The sequence below is a fragment of the Capra hircus genome, chromosome 12 (genome assembly GCF_001704415.2).
Source record: "Capra hircus breed San Clemente chromosome 12, ASM170441v1, whole genome shotgun sequence".
NCBI classification, from domain to species: Eukaryota; Metazoa; Chordata; class Mammalia; order Artiodactyla; family Bovidae; genus Capra; species Capra hircus.
In genome coordinates, this window is record NC_030819.1 from 50290345 (window position 1) to 50310074 (window position 19730).

The window sequence follows — 19730 nt, forward strand, 5'->3', positions numbered from 1 at the left end:
TATGTAAAAATTCATGGCTTCACTGTCACATAATCATAGTTTTTAATTTAGAAATAAATGCTTCTATGGTCTTAAAATGGGCTTCCCTCATAGCTCAGTTGGTAAAGAATCCGCCTGCGATGCAAGAGACCCCGGTTCAATTCCTGGGTCGGGAATATCCACTGGAGAAGGGATAGGCTACCCACTCGAGTATTTTGAGGTTTCCCTTGTGGCTCAGCTGGTAAAGAATCCGCCTGCAATGCAGGAGACCTGGGTTCGATCCCTGGGTTGGGAAGATCCCCTGGAGAAGGGAAAGGCTACCCACTCCAGTATTCTGGCCTGGAGAATTCCATGGATTATACAGTCCATGGGGTCGCAAAAAGTTGGACACAACTGGGCGACTTTCATTGTCTTAAAACACACCCACTTATAACTGAAATATGCTACATTTTCATTAAGATGAGTATCATGAGTCTATGCAAAAGGATCTTGGGGTGTTACAGTATTAGCCACAAAAATTAGAAACCAACATACAATTTACAAATTTGGATAATGTTCAGATTTTTTGATTATAATATGATTGCAATATCTTTTCTAAAAAAATAACGTCCAACTGCCCCACGGTTTTCCTGTAGAACAATTCTAAATTCACTGTCGACTGTATTAACTGGAAAGAGAATCCTTAAGGACTCTGACTTGAAACTTTTTTTCCTACAGGATGACTGTGGGAATCTTCGCAAACTGTACCTTCTGTTTGAAAGTCAAGCACTTAACTCGTCAACAGAAGAGAAAACTACAAACTGATATTAAGGAAAATGGTGGAAATTTTTCCTTTTTATTAAATGCTCAGGTATTTTCAAATTTTATGACAACTGTATGATAAACATTGTGCATTACCTGAGGGTAAGTCATGGTTAGAAGGGCAAGCAGAGGAAATCGGCAGCAGGAGAAAGCCAGAAAAGGCAAGAAAAAGTGTGCAGTTGTTTCCAGTTTTCACTGTTGTGGACAGTGGTGTGCTGGATGTTTTCCTGTCCCATCCTCATACGTTTCTTTAGTTATTTCCTTAAGAGTAAAATGAGCAGTTCAAAGGCGTTCATTATTTATTTTAATTTGTTTATAATTCTATCAATTTATTTTTGAATAAATATGAAGTATCTACACATTGTAGAATATCTGAAAAGTAAAATAATAATAAGTTAACTTATTTCCCACCATGGTTCCCGATTCTGGAGCTGCTCTCTGCATAGACAGCACACACGAGGACACATGAGTGCACATGAGCACACAGCTCTGTTTCAGCCCAGACACAGAAAACACACATTCTACACTTACTTTTCCACTTCACAATTTTGAGAGATCATTCCTCGCTGTCATGTATCAAACTACTTCCTTTGTTATAGTACCTGGTGTGCACATTTCAGATGTTTATATATATTGAAAAATAATGTCCAAAAAGATTGCAAAGTTTCTAAAATTAGAGACCATGTTGGCACTCCCTACCCAGAAAATGGCCTGAGAATAGGCAAGAATTATTCATCCATCCACAGGGATGGTGAGATAGGTAAAGTCATGTGATTCTGCCTAACTGTTGGCATATTGGGACATTTCATTTCTGACATTCACAGGCAAAGTATTAAATGCCAGAGAAGCACCCAGTACCTCCTGGCTGGAACAGAACATGCCTCGTAGAACAAGCAGGTTCCCTGTGGGCTGTGGTCCAGGAAGTGGCAGGTGGAGTCGGCTCCCCCAGTGACCCAGAGGGAAGCGCAGCCTAGGGGCAGGCCCTGCATTTCAGGCCTGGGGTCTAACAACTGGACTTCAAGTTTTACTTTTTATGATGAGGTAGTTAGTTGGTTAATCAATTATGGTACACCCATATCCATACTCTGTTGATTTTTTAAAACTTTTATGTAACTAGAGATTGTCATTCATAAGAGTTTTATAAATCTGAGATATTAGTACCAATGGGGTGAAAAACAGGTACAAATAATTTATTTAATTTTTGTTTTTACTAATGCATAATTACTTGTTTTTTCTCAGTGCACACATGTAATCTTAGACAATGCTGATGTTCTGAGCCAGTATCAGCTGAAGTCTATTCGGAAGAACCATATTCTTATTGCAAACCCAGATTTGGTATGGGAATCTATCAAAGAAAGGAGACTGCTGGATACAAAGATTTATGGTCCCAGTGAATCACTGGACATCACATCAGCTTCCAAAGAAGAATGGAGCAGCTCTAGTAAGTATTTCATGTCAACTGCCTAATGTATTGGGCTTCCTTGGGGTTTCCCAGCTGTCGATAGTGGTAAAGAACCCACCTGGCAATGCAAGAGATGTGGGTTTGATCCCTGGGTCAGGAAGAGCCCCTGGAGAAGGAAATGGCAACCCATTCCAGTATTCTTGCCTGGAAAATCCTATGGTCAGAGAAGCCTGGTGGGCTGTAGTCCACGGGGTCGCAAAGAGTCATACACAACTTAGCGATTGAGCATACACACTTAATGTATTAGAGTTTCTACAGTAAACATTTTGGTTTATCAAAGATATTATTGACAAAAGATTATCCAAATACTATGAAACTAAGCAGGCTTCTTGTTATCCCAGAAAAGGGTCAGCAAACTAGTGAAGGGCAAAAGACTACTTTAGCAATAGAAATAGATTTCTCAATATTCTGTCTGGTACACTCAGATTCAAAATGACTATAAAAACACTGGTAATCTCAGAAAGCTTGATGTGTAATTTTTTAATCTGTTCAAAATTTTATTGTCATACAAAGGCTACATTAGTAAATACAACAAATACTATGAGGCAATTTTACATTTATTAAACTATTGTTCGAAGCATAAATTTACACATTGTATATACACTGAACATATCTGCTGAAGTCAGCACTGGTCTTCCACTGACATTTGATACATCTTAGTGAAAGATGTTGACTTTACAAGATTTTTTAATGTGAATCCTTAATATGAAAACTTATACTATTTGTATGTAAATTGTTTAATGGGGAATCCAGTGAGTAGGCTTCCATCACCACGACATCCTCCATTTTGTTGCATATTTAATTTTAAATGCATATAAGGTAGGGCAAAGTGTCAAGTTTAAATCTGAACACATTACCTAAATCTCCCAATTACCCACAGTGAATTATAGATGAAAGCTGGTTTGATCTGGTCCCAAACACCTAATACTAATGGTTTTTGTTTGCAAGAGAATTAACAGAATAAAATTGTTCACATTGTTCCACACTGGAATGTAGACTAGACAGACTTCACCTGCTACTTCAGATCTTTCTAAAGAAAGTGCTGACGCCTGTTGAAGTGGAGAAGTTGTCTTGGAGGCTTGGCTGAGTGGGTGAAGGCACAGAGAAGAGCTTTCATCATTGTGTCCAAAGTGATTGCAGCATCCTCCCCTCTTGCCAGTCACTGAATGACATCCTGTGATAAACGGCTGGCTCTGAAAAAGCGTTCAAAGCAGATAATTTGTGGAAAGAGTCTGCTTCCATGCTATCAGAGAAAAGCCAGGCTCCCATATTCAAGAAGAGAGTTTTCCACAGTTTGATCAAGCTCATCACAGGATGGACCTCATGGGCTGCTTGTAAACTTCATCCTTGTATTTCTTGTGAATCTTCGGGATGGTATTTAAGTCCTTAGACAGTTTACTTGCAAAAGAACCATAAACCCCATCATTCAGATAATACACAAAGTCTGGCCCATCACTTCTGGTATTTTATATTCCAAAGAAAAATGTATCACTTTCAATAGCTTTCTTTTCAATGATGTTAATAGCAAATGTAAAGGCAGAAGACACCTAGTATCTTCTAGGTCCTGAAGTTGTCTTAACGCTAGATCCTTCTGGAAATTGGAACATCCAGCACCGGGCTGGCAACATACAAACCTCTTTCAGCTGAAGTTTAGTTCCTGTGACCGTCCCCCCTTCCCCTGTCCACAACGTATAGCGTGTTCATTGTGAGGCTGAGTTCTGCAGCCACGACACACACTGGGCATCTGATAGAGCGTGGGTGTTTACTTGAGAGTCTTTGCAGGCCCTTGAAACATGAAATTTGACCTCAGTAATTTAGACACCAAGTTCCTTAGCACATTCAAAAAAAACACCTATTGTTCTTCAGGGTAGTGCCACCCTCAGTGTTACCTTCTGCTGCAGTAGGTAGTGAGACCTCAGAGAAGGGGAGATGTGGCAGGGCTGATCCACACCCACAGCAGCATACATCAGGCCTGCAGACTGGAGCTGCGTGGACGGTGCCAGCGCCCCCAGACCCAGGACAGGAGAACCAAGTGAGCCTCACAAAGTACAGTCTAAATTACAAGTCTTTTATGTCTCCTGCATTGGCAGGCAGGTTCTTCACCACTGGCGCCACCTGGGAAGCCCACAGCTAATTTAAAGTGAAAGTGAAAGTCACTCAGTCCTATCTGACTCTTTGCAACCCCATGGACTGTATAGTCCATGGAATTCTCTAGGCCAGAATACTGGAGTGGGTAGCTATTCCCTTCTCCAGGGGATCTTCCCAAGCTAGGGATCAAACCCAGGTCTCCCACATTGCAGTCGGATTCTTTACCAGCTGAGCCATAAGGGAAGCCCGTAGCTAATTTAAGGACACCTAAGAAAACATAACAGCATGGCAGGATTTATTATTAACTAACTGTAATATATATTTGAGTATTAAACATGCTTTGTTTGTTTTAATTCTAGGAATGGAAATGAATGATTCTTCATTCCTGGACAGCTCCACAGAAAAGGAGAACACTGTTGAACTCACTAAGTAATCTACTTCTGATCTTTAAGACCTGACATAGTTTGTGAAATGTTTTGTAAACCTCAATATTAAAATGTTATTAGTACATCAGTATTTTTATAGTATTTTAATTTATCTTGCTTATCTATTAAGTTTTTAGTTATTCACTTACCATAGTGATAATTATTTTTATCTTATCAGTATTATATGAGACTAGATGTAATTGTTAGATTGATTTTAAAAAAGAAAAACCACTGGAGATGAGATTTGGGCAGTCTGCTCTTTCTGTTACCTTCCTGAACAGCGTTCAGAGTAAAGACCATTCATTAGTCTCTACCTGATACTTTAAAAGACCCTGATACTGGGAAAGATTGAAGGCAGGAGGAGAAGGGGACAACAGAGGATGAGATGTTTGGATGGCATCACCAACTCAATGGACATGAGTTTGAGCAGGCTCTAGGATTTCGTGATGGAAAGGGAAGCCTGCCGTGCTGCAGTCTATCGGGTCACAAAGAGTCAAACATGACTGAGCAGCTGAACTGAACTGATATTTTAAATAAATAAATAGAGATAGAAATAACACAACCTTACCCAAATGACGTATATGAGTCTAAAGTTCTATATGGCCTCTTAAAGTGTACATACCCTCAGCTGCAGTGTCATTTAAACATCACAGTTGATCCCACTTTATTGTTAATCTTCATGTTACAAGAGAGAACAAATATCAAAAATAAAAATACAGATTATGAGAAATCTGATACCCTTAATTAATTACTTTGTCAATTAGCTAATTTATTTTAAAGAGGACTTGAGTGTAGTCTGGAGAGGTATGGGTCCCTCTGGAGTGACCGGCTTCCAAGGGCCAGAGCCCAGGGTGAACACAGGTTCCCCCGCCCCCATCTCTGTGACACATGTCACCCCGCCCTCTGCTGCAGACTCAGCACTCAGAGCTCTAGAATTGTGTACAGAAGGGATCAACCCATTCTCTCCACAGGACCTTGTTGCCATCTTTACACAGGACCTTGTTGCCATCTTTAGAATATCTAAGGAGGTGTTAAGAACTTATAATATATTTTGTATGGCATTAGGAGAGCTATAAGAAAAATTTTATGAAAAGTCTGTTTAATCTAAAGCTTCATTTTAATGTTAAAATTGTATTATATAAATTTCAGGTTTTATGCAGAGGATGTTGAAATTCCTCATTTTCCTCAAGATTTTGAAGTTGCAAAATATAACATCTTGGAAAAAGTAAGAGTCTAATTTCTAGCTGAGGGAACAAAGCTGTTTGAAGTCTTCTGATTATTTTTCCTGTTTGATAATTTTCCCATTTTTGAAAAATTATGCATTTCCTGAATAAATACTCCTTAATATATGAGTTGATTTTTAATAGTAAAAAACTTCACATTTAAAATGTTTGACTTTAGTGTTTTTATTATAAAAGAAATGCATGCTTATAATAAAATATAATAAAAATATAAATAGCACAAAAACTTACATTAAAAAATGTACATTAAAAAATGAAGATACTCCTCTCTGTTAACAGTTTCTTATATTTTAAAAGAGTAGATTTCACAGCAAGTATTTACACTATGTTGAATTTCCATTATTTTTCATTAAAAAGAAAAACAAAAATCTTTTCCTCTCACATCGTATAAATGCAAAGTAACAGTAGCATTTAAAATGATGCTCCATTTGTATTCTTAAGATATTTTAATAAAATGTAACTTGAAAATAACATTTCCTCTGTGATTAAGAAAATGTGAAAAGTGGGATGGTTTAAACATATACATGTATATTTATAACAAAAATCCCAGAAGGAAATATAGAAAAATAATAATGATTACATGTCTGTAGTAGGACTCCAGATGATTTTTATTTTCTATTTACTTTCTAAATTATATCTGCAAATGATATAATTTGTATCAGGTTTATAATCAACATTTTTAAATGGCATGTGTGGTTTGTTATTTAGTGAATGCAGCTTATGAAAGAGCAACGTGTTTTCCAGGTTGTGACAGAAGGAGGTAAGGAGACCGCTGTGGTGGAGCTGCATTGCCTCCAGGGCCCTGGGGAGCGTGGCTTTCTGATATGCACACACTTCCTCCTGGCCACAGGCACCCAGGTAAGGGCTTTGTGGTGACATGTACGTTTTTATTGTCCACCTTGTTGATAGCGAATTTGGTAAAAACTGGTCAGTTGAACCAGCCAATCCGTTAGCGTCTCTCTTTTTAGCTAGTACCATTTTGAAAAGTGGAGAGGTGCTCTTTTGGGATATGGAGGTAAGGAGCCAGGAGAACATTCCCTGGGGTGCGGGTTCCTGCTCCTGCTCCGAGTTACTTACAGAAACGTTCCTAATGTTTGTACCTTGGCACTGGATCCCTTCACTCACTTCGTGAAACACCTACTCTGTACCAGGGAGGTGCCTGGAGGCCACTCCTAGTGTGAGGTGAAAAGACAACACACCCACCCTTGGAAGTTGGGAGGGACAGCAAATCATTGTCCCGCCCCCACCGTGACTCAGCTGCTGCTGAAATGTGTGTGAAGTGCCTGGGCTCAGGGACAGCAAGCGGGGCTGCCCGTGCCCATGACCTTCTCGAGGTCAATGTCAGGTCAAGGGCAGGGTTCTGACCTAAGACAGGTAGGGAAGAAAACAACCCAGAGCCTACACCTGAAGTTCCAAGTAAAGCCTGCAGCCCTGTCAGAGTCTTCTGTGAGACACTAACTGACCAGAGGCTCACAGGCTCCCCTTCGAGTGACCACACAGTGGTTCTCTCGGGCTCAGGACGCGCCCACTTCACCCATTCCCCACAGTGGGGGTCAGCTGTCGTCTAGGAAGGAGACATCTCAGGTCCCAGACTGCTGGTGATGCCCCCGGGTTCCTGATGCCCGGCAGGGAGACAGTTACACAGTCTTGGGCCCAGGGCTCAGGCTGGCCATCTGTCGGTGTACACTGCTGACCTCCAGTCCTGGTATGGGACTCTATTACCCGAGTAGTTCTGCCAAATATTACAGCTGGTATCCCACACCTGTCAAGATTCCATGAGGACATAAAAGATTAACCCAAGGTCAAGTGTGTCCAAGAAGGAGAAAGACTTCGTTAACCTACCCAAAAATGTAGACCGTGTTTTGTGGAGAATTTAGGTATGTGGGTGAAAAGTAAGTAAAAATCAAGTTGAAAACCAGGTAGAATGTGTCAGAGCTGCTTCTGCTTTCCCAGCCTCCCTCCCCCAGCCTGGCCCTTCTGCTCCTGGGTGAGTGTTCCCTCAACAGGCATAACCTTCCCTGATGAGACAGACAGCTTCTCTGGCCCTTGTCCTTTGTTAATCCATTGTGGTAGAAATCTTCCAAAATGAGGTTAAATTTTACCTTTTTTTATTTTTTTGTGTGTAAAAATTTATTTTATTGGATCTTGGCCCTTGTTCATTTTTGTTTTTAATTTGCCCTGCTTGAATGGAGTGACATGGACATGGTATGTGTCCTGCGGCCAGTGGGGCAGGGTTATTGGCCGCATGTGATCCAGCCCTCATGCACAGCCTGCAGGGTCTCCACAGCCCCACTGGGCAAGCCCTCCATGTTCACTGAGGTTGGGATGGGGCAGGATTTGGGGAGGACAGACACCCATCAGGACAGCGGGAGTGACCACGGTGTTTGCCTCTGCCTTTGTCTGTGTGACCTGCCAGCACCTCTCCCTTTCTCCTTGGCTAGGCCAGTCCTTTCATTTAGGCTGTGCCTGTCTGTAACAATGCCTCATCTCTGAGGTATTTTTCTTTCCTCGCCTCACCCGGTTTTTCTCATTTCTGGAAGGCTAGAAGAAGCCAGACTTCAAAGCAGGGTAGGATGGTGTGTAAGGTCAGATTCTGGGCTCTGAATACATGTCCTGAGGCTCTTTCGTGAGTCCAGTGGGAAAGCCTTCTTTCCCACTTGACTTGCCTCTCAAACTTTCCCCCCAACTTGCAGGTCTTAGGCTGTTTTGTCAAGAATTGAAAATGTTAAGTAATTCCTTGAAATACTAGTTTCTCAGCTCCGTTACAGCAGGAAACTGGCAGCAGCGCCATATCTGTGACCCTATTCCCCCACCCCCACCCCCACCCCAACCGTGGCACCCGGCTGGTGTTCAGCAAAGGTCGATGTGCTAATAGGCTTCCGTGAGCTCATGTCCTGACACTGCTACATGCTGTAACTTACAGACCAGGAAGCAGTCCTCTGTGAAGAAAACTTCTGCAGACGCAAGTGAATACTATGAGAATTATATTGAGGAACTGAAGAAACAAGGCTTTCTACTGAGAGAACATTTTACACCCGAAGCAACCCAGTTAGCATCTGAAAAACTGCAAGCAGTAAGCTTGATTTCTACATATTCTTCTGTATTACTGATTAAACAGATTAAACAGAAATGTTTTCTTCATGACAAATGAAAAGCTGGCAAGAGACGAGAATAGGAGTTAAAAGAAGGGAAGAGGGGCCCACAGAGAGGCTCAAAGTTGAGTGGGGAGTGAGTCCCAGGACGAGTCACAGACGTTCCAGCTTCCCAGAGATTTCACTGGGAGCCAGGCCGGGAGCCAGGCCAGGTCCTCAAACCCTTAATGCCACTTGATCTTTAATGCCACAGCAGGCCTAAAGAATTGCAGGGTGCAGAAAAAGGCAGGAGGGACAACAGCATGAGGGACAACAGCATGAGGGTAAAAGAGAAGAGGGTCGAGAGAGGAGGACAAGGAGCAGGGACAAGTTGGGAGGGGCCCAGCGTTAACAGTCACCCTCTCCTGGGATGACATGGGCTGTTTCCTCTCATACCTCTGTTCATCTCAGGTTTAAAAGGGCACACTCATGAACTCTTTGTGGGTGTTTCTCTGTGGTTGCAGTTGCTTTTGGAGGAGGTAATAAACTCAAATGCCCTGAGCCCCGAGGTGAGCGGCTTGGTGGAGATGCTCTGGACAGAAGCCCTCGGCTGCCTGGAGGACACGCTGCTGAGACCCGTGGGCATGATAAGCCTGAATGACGTGAGTGCCGTGTCCTGGAAGCAGGTTCTGCCAGGCAAGCCTGCCTTCTGCTTGTGGCTTAGAGGCCTGTGCCTCGTCTGAACCAGACTCCCGCTGTGCTGCTGCTCTTCTTCTCGCACTGGAGAGAGGGGCGCGAGGGGCGCTGCTGGGAAATGGGCTTCCGAGGAAGAGTCCCATCTGCAGCGTCAGCCTTGGGAGCAGCGCAGGGCAGGCCTGGGACATGGGCACTGTGGGTCTTCAGGGAGAGGTACAGACCACTCACTTCAGAGTGACCGTCTTGAGCCTTCGACCATGTGGGGAAGGGCAGGTGTACCTGCAGCCATCAGGAGGCTCTTCTTGATTGTGTACAATTGAAGGAGCAGGTGAAGAAGGTGTTCCCAGGGGTAGAGCGTGTGTGGCTGCACTAGCACATTGAAATAACTCATGGAGAAAGTAATGGGATCAAGTCCAAAGGCGCTTGTGTGATGAAAAAGGTGTTCTGGTGGGCTTCATGCCTGAGTGTGATCCAGACGTCTTCCTAAATGTCTCGTGTGGAAGGAAGTCCCCTAGTGAGAGCTCCTCTCTGTGGACGCGGACGTGGATGCAGACACGCTGACACTGAAGACTCTGGTTCCCTCCTCTAGTTAAGCCCGTCCCACTTTGGAAATGAGATGCATTTTCAAGAGCATCAAGCTTGCTTTGTACGTGTCCAGTCGAAAGCTAATAGTCATGATGTATCTAAGAACCATTTTAGGTATTTTTATACAAGTTACTTTACTTTTTCTAGATTATCAAGTTAAATTTTAATAATCATGTGTCATCTTCTATTTAAAGGTGAGCAAGGCAGAGGGAATTCTCCTCCTGGTAAAGGAAGCAATGAGAAATGGAGAAACACAGGAGCAACTGCAAACGTTGCTGACCGAGTTCTACAGATTAATCCCTCACAGAGCTGCTGTGGCCGAGAAGGTCAGCCTGAGCCTGCTGGCTAAGAAGGAGGACCTGTGCCAGGTAAGCCTCTGCACCTTGGGGTTCAGTTTACACTTTGTGGGGACAGGGGAGAGGGATCTTTCACATCTGACTGAGATAACACTGGATCACAAAATTTGGCTCTCGAGATTCCTCAAAAACAAACAGTTGAGCCATTTGGGGGTAATTGAGATCCTTACGGAAGTTACCTGAATCACACTCCCAAAAGAGCCTGTGTTGGAAGAGTGGTGCAGAAGCAAGTGTTTAGAATTGTTACGCTGGGGACTTTCCTGACGGTCCAGTGGTTAAGCATCCACCTTCCAATGCAGGGGATGTGGGTTCAGTGCTTGGCCTTGGAACTAAGATCCTACCTGGTCATAGGCAATTAAGCCCGCACGCCATATCTAGAGAAGCCTGCAAGGAAGACCCAGCACAGTCCCCCCCGACACACACACACATACACTCAAACACACACAAAAAGAATTTTCAAAATTGCTATGTTGTGAAATGACTTTCCGGATCAGGAGATAAGTAGGATTATTTCCTAGAAGAAACAGAAAGCTGCTCCTGATTTGAACAATGAGGAAGCTTGTCACCCTGTAGGACGAGAAGTGCAGCTGTGGGGTGGCCACAGGTCCAGTTCACTCAAGGCTGCGACCTCACTGGAGCCTGGCCTCTTCCCACCTCTGTGCTTCCTGCAGGAATGGCTCCCCCGCCCCTGCCAACTCCCCTTCCCATCAGTTCACAGCATCCCTCCTAGATGGTTTCTTCTTATGTCTCTTGGAGGATGCCCCCAGTACCCTCTTATTTTTCTTTTTTTAATTATTTTTAAATTAAGTATAGTTCATTTATAATACAGTGTTAGTTTCAGGTGTACAGCAAAGTGGCTAGGTTTTATATATACACATAGCTATATATATATATATATATATATATATATATAACACATATATATACACACATGTACTTTTTCAGATTCTTTTCCATGATAGGTACTGTAAGATGTTGAATATAGCTCCATATGCTACAGTAAATCCTTGATTTTTTATTTCTTTTATATGTAAGGGTATGTATCTGTTAATCCCAGACTCCTAACTTATCCCTTCACTTTTGTAACTATAAGTTTATTTTCTATGTTTGTGAGTCTGTTTATGTTCCATAAATAAGTTCATTTGGCTTCCCTGGTGGCTCAGACAGTAAAGAATCTACCTGAATGCAGAAGACGTGGATTTGATCCCTGGGTTGGGAAGATCGCCTGGAAAAGGGAATGGCTACTCACTCCACTGTTCTTGCCTGGAGAAATTTCATGGACAGAGGAGCCTGGCATGTCACAGGCATGGACAGAGGAGTCTATGGAGTCACAAAGCGTTGGACATGACTTAGCAACTGAACAACAACAATATTGATTCCACATACAAGTGACATCATAGATATTTGTCTTTGTCTGACTTACTTCACTTAGTGTGATAATCTCTAGTTGCATCCGTGTTGCTGCAAATGGCATTATTTTAGGCATTATTTTATTCTTCTTTATGACTGAGTACCCCACTCCAGTACTCTTGCCTGGAAAATCCCATGGACGGAGGAGCCTGGAAGGCTGCAGTCCATGGGTTCGCTGAGGGTCGGACACAACTGAGCGACTTCACTTTCACTTTTCACTTTCATGCATTGGAGAAGGAGATGGCAACCCACTCCAGTGTTCTTGCCTAGAGAATCCCAGGGACGGGGGAGCCTGGTGGGCTGCCGTCTATGGGGTTGAACAGAGTCGGACATGACTGAAGCGACTTAGCAGCAGCAGCAGTATTCCACTGTATATATGTATTACATCTTTATCCATTCATCTGTCAATGGGCATGGGTTGCTGCCAGGTCTTGGCTATTTCTTTAGCCAGAAGCGAGTCATGTGTGCATAGCTAAGCCAGTTTTTGCTGAGGAGAACAGAATTACTGAGACTGCTCAGAAGTGGGGGAAGGAGCTGTTCTTTCACAGAGAACAGCAGGAAGGCAGACAGGGCTCACCCTGTCCCGGGTGAGGCAGCACCCTCTGACTCTGGGTTGCTGCATCTGAGCATGAAGGATTCCGGACAAAATCAGAGATCCATGACCTCTAGACTTCAGAGGAGTTTGTAGATGTTAAATTTTGCATGTTTGGGGGAAATTACAGCTTCCCACAGATTCCCAGGTGGTGCTAGTGGTAAAGGACATGATTGATGCGGCTTAGCATGCATGCACGCACAGATTCCCAGAGGAGTCTATAATCCAAAATATATGAGGAACCAACAAATGAGATGAGCTAGTGAATGAGACGACGAAGGACCTCCATGTTTAAAGTTCCATGATTTCCTCAACACTGAGTGTAACTTCAGTTCCTGGTTTTGCTACTGAGAGGGTGTGTGTGCTGCCCACCCAAATACTGTTAACCTGGATTCTGTATTTTCAGTAGGTCACACATCCTCATGATTCAGAAGTCAAAATTATATTTAAAAGGTGTACTCTGTTGCACCCTGTCTTCACCACCCCTATTCCAGCTCCTCTTCCCCAACACATAACCATGCTTGTTAGTTTCCTGTTTGTCTGCACCATTTCTTTATGCAAATAAATGTGAAAATGAACAAACATGCTTAGTCCTTCCCCCTTTTTCTATGTAAAAAGTCATATACCCTCTTCACTGTCCTACACCTGTTTTCTTTGCCCGACATAATGTACTCTGAGTGTGGAGACCACCCTCATTCTGGTCCACAGTGGGACATGCCCCTGGGTGGGCATACTCCACCCATCCCTGCCAGACACAGTGAACGATGCCACGGGAAGTAAACGCTCTGTGTGTCTGGTGTCTTGTTCTTGTGCAGGGGCATCTCTGAGAGGCAGTCCCCAAGGGAGAAGTGCAGCTCTAAAGAATAAACACGTCAGTAACTGGGGTGATTTTGTCCGGTTCCCTGAGGGTTTCTCTGTGCTGGCCTCTCACGGCTGGTGAATGACAGTTTCCGTTTCCTGTCATCTTATGAGCTTTGTCTTTGTCAAAGTTCACCATGTATATGGACTAGAAACGGCTTCGGTGTAGTGAGTATGAGCACCTTTCCAGATGTTTTAGGGATGTTTGTGTTTCTTCTTCTGTGGACTGTCTGTTCGTGTCCTTTGCCTCTCTCTCTTGGGTCTTGATGTTTTTATTCATGGTTTTTAGGACCTTTGTTAAGTTAAGAAGCTTAATCTGTGTTGTGAATTGCGAATATTTGGCGGTTTTTGCAGTTTATTTGGGTTTCTTTCTTTGCTCATACTGAGTTTGTTGGCGGTGAAAAAAGCTGATTCAACCTTTTTGAGAAATGCAGTAGAAATGACTGTAATCATTTCTACTTACAGCTAATAAGAGACATGGTTAATGTCTGTGAAACTAATTTGGCCAAACCCAACCCACCGTCTCTTGCCAAATACCGAGCTTTGAGATGCAAAGTTGAGTATGTTGAACCGAACACTGAAGAATTTTTGAGAGTAAGAGAAGAGTTGCTGCAGAATAATCACAGGTAGGATTACAGGAGATAGGTGAGGGTCTGCTCTTTAGCCTGCTTCAGATTCTGGTAGAGCAGATCTTCACACACCTAGATAATTAATCCTCACTGCAGGGTAATCACGGTGTGATGACAGATACTTACTTCTGTGTCTATAATAGGGCTCAGAGCTGTGTTCTGTGCTTAAACACTCCCCACTGTTGCAGTCCATTCCAAGTTCACCTACTGTTGCACAGAATTAAATTCTAAAAATTGAGATGAGAGAGTACTGGAGTTTGTTCACAAATGCAGTGTTTGAGTGCTAAAGGGTATTACATGGGAAAATCCACTCAAATTAAGATTTTAAGGTGAAGAAACATGTTTTGGATCTCTCTCTGAACCTGACTGGACTGCTAAGCAGCACAGAAGGTCAGCTGTTTATTACCTTCTTGACCTTGTCTCGTCAGGGTGTCAGCTTGGCAAGGCTGAGACGGGTTTTCTTATTTCTGTTGCTGGTAGAGTACTTAGCACATAGTATGTTTGTTGAATGATTGCAGAGTATGTTTGTTGAATGAATGCATGAATGAAGGAACATATTCAATTCGTATATTCTGTATATTATATGTTTGATAAAATATGGGATATTTTGCATGATGTTTTATAACCTACTTATAACACTTACATCTTACTGTAAGTTTTGTTTCACATCCTTACTTATTTTTAAGAGAGTATTTTTTAATGGCTGCATAGTATTTCCAAGAAATGTTGCATTGTGATTCATTGAATCAGTTCTCTAATAATGGACATTTGGGCAGTTTGGGGTTTTCTGCTGCTAACAATTTTTTATTGTGCTTTCAATTATGTAATCTCAAGGTTTTCTTCTAATTCTACAGTAAGAGTCCAGTGGACATCTTGCAGATATTTAGAGTTGGCAGAGTGAGTGAAACCACAGAGTTCCAGGGCCACCTTGGCAATGTCAGGCACTTGCTGCATGGGTCTCCTGTGCAGAGCTTCATGGGAATCCTGTCCCGGTAAGAGCACACCATCTCTATTTTCCAGACTTTTCAGCTCACAGTTAGACTTTTTTTCTGTAGTACGTGGATCTATTCCATTAAAGTCAGCCAGCTTATTGAATTGCGGAGAAAATGGAACACTTTATAGTTAAGTATGTAATTTAAGTCATATGTTATTTATTATATATTTTAAAGTGCAGTGCATGGAAACAAATTGAGTCTTGAAGAAAGGGGATTCTCTATGTCCTGACTCTTCTCTGTGTATCTAACTCAAAGACAGTCTAGAAATTAGAACTCCCAGATGCCATGAATTATATATTCAAAACATAGCTCTAATTTCTGTTAGCTTTGAATAACACTTAATATTGGAGTTGAAACTGAAGTCACAAGGAGCAAGGGAAAGCATGGTTAAATCTAGATCTTAGTTAAATCCCCTACCAAAGACTTATAAACATGCAGGCTCCCCCTGGAAAAAGCTTTAACTGCTTCAGAAGAACCCAAAGACAAGCTGATTAGAAAGATACAAGTTTTCCTTGAATTGACCTATGCATTTTGTGCTATCACAATAAGAATACTAACAGTTGACTTCCCTGGTGTCTCAGTGGTAAAGAATCTGCCTGCTAGTGCAGGAGATACGGGTTCAGTCCCTGATCTGAGAGGATTCCAGATGGTGCGGAGCCACTAAGCCCATGCACCACAGCTATTGAGCCTGTGCTCTAGAGCCCAGAAGCTGCAACTACTGAAACTTGTCCACGCCAAAGCCCATGCTCCTCAACAAGAGAAGCCACTGCAGTAAGAAAGCCGTGCACCACAACTAGAGAGTAGCCCATGCTCGCTGCAACTAGAGAAAGCCCATGAGCAGCAACGAAGACCCAGCACAGCCATAAATAAATAAGTAATAAGCCTACTAACAAGATTTTTTTTAAGAAAAGAAAAGCTAATTCTATAGCCTATATATTTTTTTAATTTGAATTTACCAGGGTAATTCTGAAAAAGAAGGATAACCAGAGAGGATTAACCAGTCAGATGTTAAAAACATAAAGCTTTACTGGGTAAAACAGTGAGGTGAGAAATGGATGAGGCAGCAAAATAAAAATCCACAAATAAATGCAAAAACATAGGGGCTTTAATATATGATAAAATTAGCTTTTATCTCTATGGGAGAAGTTTATTTTCTTCAGTACCATATATGGATATAAATGGTTAACTGTCTGGAAAAAAATATAAAGTTGGATCTTTACTTCATTCCTCACACAAACTCCAAGTGGAGTGAAGATTTGAAAATTTAAAATAAAATGAAGCAGTAAAAACAATCTTTGAGTAAGAAAGATTATTTTAAGTACATCCCCCAAGCCATTTTACAAAATTAATTCTATTTCATAACACAGAACATAAACTTCAGATGTAATAAAAGACAGGAGTCTCTGTTCTCCCACCTTCCTGAAATAATCTGGTTTGTTTGATTGCAGAGAGTTCTAGAAAGCAGGAACTTGCAATGGGAGTACAGTCAGCCTTGGCCTCATGGCTGTTCTGCTGAGCCCTTCATGGGCCCAGCCTGAGGGTGGGCAATGGCTAGCTGGCCAGCCAGTCCAGATGGTGATGAAAAACAGTGTTGGCTGTCCATTTCAATGGCACCTGGAATTCCTACTCTGAGGTTACTTTGAAATACATTTTTCTTTTCACTTCATGCTAATTATTTATTTATTGACTTTCAGTTGGTATATTTTTTCCAGGTTTGTTGAGTTATGATTGACAAATAAAAATTGTATATCTTTAGGTTGTACAACATGATTTCTTAAAGTTGTACAATGTGATGGTTTAATATACATATTTATTATGAAAAGATCTCCGCAATCAAGTTAATTAGCATATCTGTCATCTCACAGCCTTACCTTTTCTTTTTCTTGTGGTGAGTACAGAAGATCTAATACTATGTTAGCAGACTTCCGGTGTACAGTATCATCACAAACAGTTACCACTATGGGCATTGCATCCCCAGAGTGTTTTTGTTTTGTAACTGGAAGTTCGTGATTTTTTACTAGTACCACCCCCTGTAGCTTCCCCCACCTGTAGCCCCTGGAAACCACAACTCTACTCTCTAGGTTTATGAGTTCGACTTTTCAGATTGCACATACTAGTGAAGTCTTGTAGTGTTTGTCTGTGTCTGGTTTGTTTCACAGAAGTCGTTAAATAGCTCCTTTCTTGGCCAGAATTGTGAGGCTATAATGAAAGATTCCTTTTTTCTAGTAAATCACTATAATGTTCTTTTCCAGTGGGTTGCTTTTACCCAAAGTAGTTGAAGATCGTGGCATGGAGAGAACAGACATTGGAAATCTCGGGAGTGGGATATATTTCAGCGATTCACTCAGGTCAGTACCATATCTTTTTAATCACATCATACACACCCGTCACCAAGGAGACGTGACCAATACTTGCTACAAGTTTTTACCAAGTTTTCACCTGTCTTGGCTTGGTGAGGATTTCTCACCAAGAACAGATAATTAAAGCAGCCAGTTTTCTCAGTATATTGTAGAAGCCTGTCTTGTGGTGGATATTTGGGAAAATTATATTTGAAATCATCTTAGTGATTGTACTATCCTAAGAGCTTTTACCTGTATTTACTCACTCAGTCTCACAGCAAACCTCTGCGGTCAGGCCTTGTGACTCCCACCCCTATCACAGATGAGAACACTGTGGGACAGAGGGGGTGACTTGCCGAAAGCCACACAGAACATTGTCTTCTCCAGAGCCGGTGGTCCTGATTTCTCTAGCACATGACCTCACTCACAGACAGGGCCTGGAATAATATCTGATAATATCTAATAATACCTTCATTTCAGCTACAGCATATTGAACTTACTAAGCATCAGGTTTAGTGCTTCAAGTATGTTGTTTGATAACCTCACAGTGGTACTGGGAATCATTTTATGAAGATGAAACACATTCATGGAGTTTAAGTAACTTGCATTCAGGTCACAAAACTAAGAAAATGACAGGTTCAGGCCCAGGACAGAGGATGACTATCCAGGAATTTAAGGAGTCCCCCAAATCAGTGAGAGGAGGAATACCCAGTAAGCAAAGGGCAAAAGATATGAAAAGGAAACATGTATGGACACACTTGAAGAAATTAGTGATCAAGAACATGCAAATCAAAAAAGAATGAGACCATTTCACACTGTTGTATTGAAAGACATGTCAACACCTTTAGGTGTTGGTGAGTCTCCCTTCCTGGAAAAGGGTCCCGTCATCTCATGGAGCTGAAGAGCAGCTGTGATGATGTGACTCGGTGGTTAGGGGGCAGTGCACCCCATCCTGGCTGCATGTGGAATCACCCGCAAGCTTTCAGACAGTGCTGGTGCAGAGTTCACTCAGATCAGCTCAGTCAGGGACTCAGGGGCCGAGATTGGGCTCCCAGTAGTTTCTCTGCTCCATGTATGACTTAACACACAATCTGGGCTGAGAATCACCACCCTAATAAATACTGATATACGTAGACAAGTGGGGATTGGACAGTGGGGTGGGTGTTGTGCTGGTGTGGTCCGACGTTTCCATGTGTGTATGTGCGCGGGTGGGTTAACCAGGTGCCCTCCAGCTGCGTGTGTCAAATGGATAAGCCTTAGGACCAGACCACAGAGTGACTCTGTCCACATAACATTATTACCGAGGGGCATGTGCCTGTGTGCTGACACCGAGAAAGAAAGACAAGATTAATAATGCTCTTTTTCCTGAGCTGGCGGCAGCTACGATAGCTGTCTTATTATTCTTGAGACTTAACATTTATAGAATAAATGCTTTCCTATGTGCAAAGTATTTCCAAGTAAGCACTTTCATATGTTAAAATATTTTTCAAAAGGCAAACTCCAGTCAGTTGAATTAACCAAATTGAACTCCTCAGTGGATATGCACAGTAGGGTTTTAGTGAGGAAGTGCAAACAGACCAGACTGCAGTAGGTTGAGAGCTGGTTCGCAGACAAGCCAGAGAGACAGTTGCTGATGGTGAGGGGCGAGGAGGGAGGTGGGGGCCGAGGGAAGGGGAATAGATAGCAGGAGGAGGGTGGGGTAGTCGGGGTCCTGTGTTTATAAATATAGGGCACCCATTAGCACAAACAGAAGTGCAAGTTTTAGAGGTGTGTCCTCAACAGTGCCCCCCAAGGCACCCAGCCTGAACTCTTGACACAAAAGTTATTTTATTAAAGCTGTTGGTTGGTTCCTAAGACAGTTAAATGAAATTGCTTGTTTGGGCATCACTAGACATTTTGTTTTTCCACTTGGATCCAGAAGGCTTCATGAGGGTGTAGCATTGTTTGTCCCTTGACCAGTTCTTACATGGCATTTCATGTTCTTTCTGAACTTCAGTGCCAGGAATTAATCCACTTTTTCTTCTTATCAGGTGGGCTTCTTCCTTCTCTTTCCTCAGTCTGTACATTTTAGTAGCTGATAAAGAGCTGCCTAGCACAGCAGAGGAGCAGTAAATGTGTGTTTTACGTAAAAATTTTAAATAAATAAGTAAATAGAGTTCTAAATGGAATCTTCAGCGATACTTCAATAACAGTAAAATTTGGA

At 42.3% G+C, this 19730-nt stretch overlaps 1 protein-coding gene across 1 annotated transcript in view; it reads left to right on the forward strand.

Annotated features, from left to right (window-relative positions):
* Positions 1 to 19730, forward strand: part of PARP4 (poly(ADP-ribose) polymerase family member 4) — a 72329-nt gene that overhangs the window by 4569 nt on the left and 48030 nt on the right. The window contains exons 2-12 of the mRNA XM_018056522.1: positions 697 to 829; positions 2020 to 2221; positions 4690 to 4759; positions 5905 to 5980; positions 6741 to 6854; positions 8920 to 9069; positions 9592 to 9729; positions 10543 to 10716; positions 14030 to 14190; positions 15048 to 15185; positions 17441 to 17536. Of these exons, the coding sequence (XP_017912011.1) occupies positions 698 to 829; positions 2020 to 2221; positions 4690 to 4759; positions 5905 to 5980; positions 6741 to 6854; positions 8920 to 9069; positions 9592 to 9729; positions 10543 to 10716; positions 14030 to 14190; positions 15048 to 15185; positions 17441 to 17536 (1451 nt within the window). The 5' untranslated portion in view covers position 697. The remainder of the gene's footprint in view (positions 1 to 696; positions 830 to 2019; positions 2222 to 4689; positions 4760 to 5904; positions 5981 to 6740; positions 6855 to 8919; positions 9070 to 9591; positions 9730 to 10542; positions 10717 to 14029; positions 14191 to 15047; positions 15186 to 17440; positions 17537 to 19730) is intronic.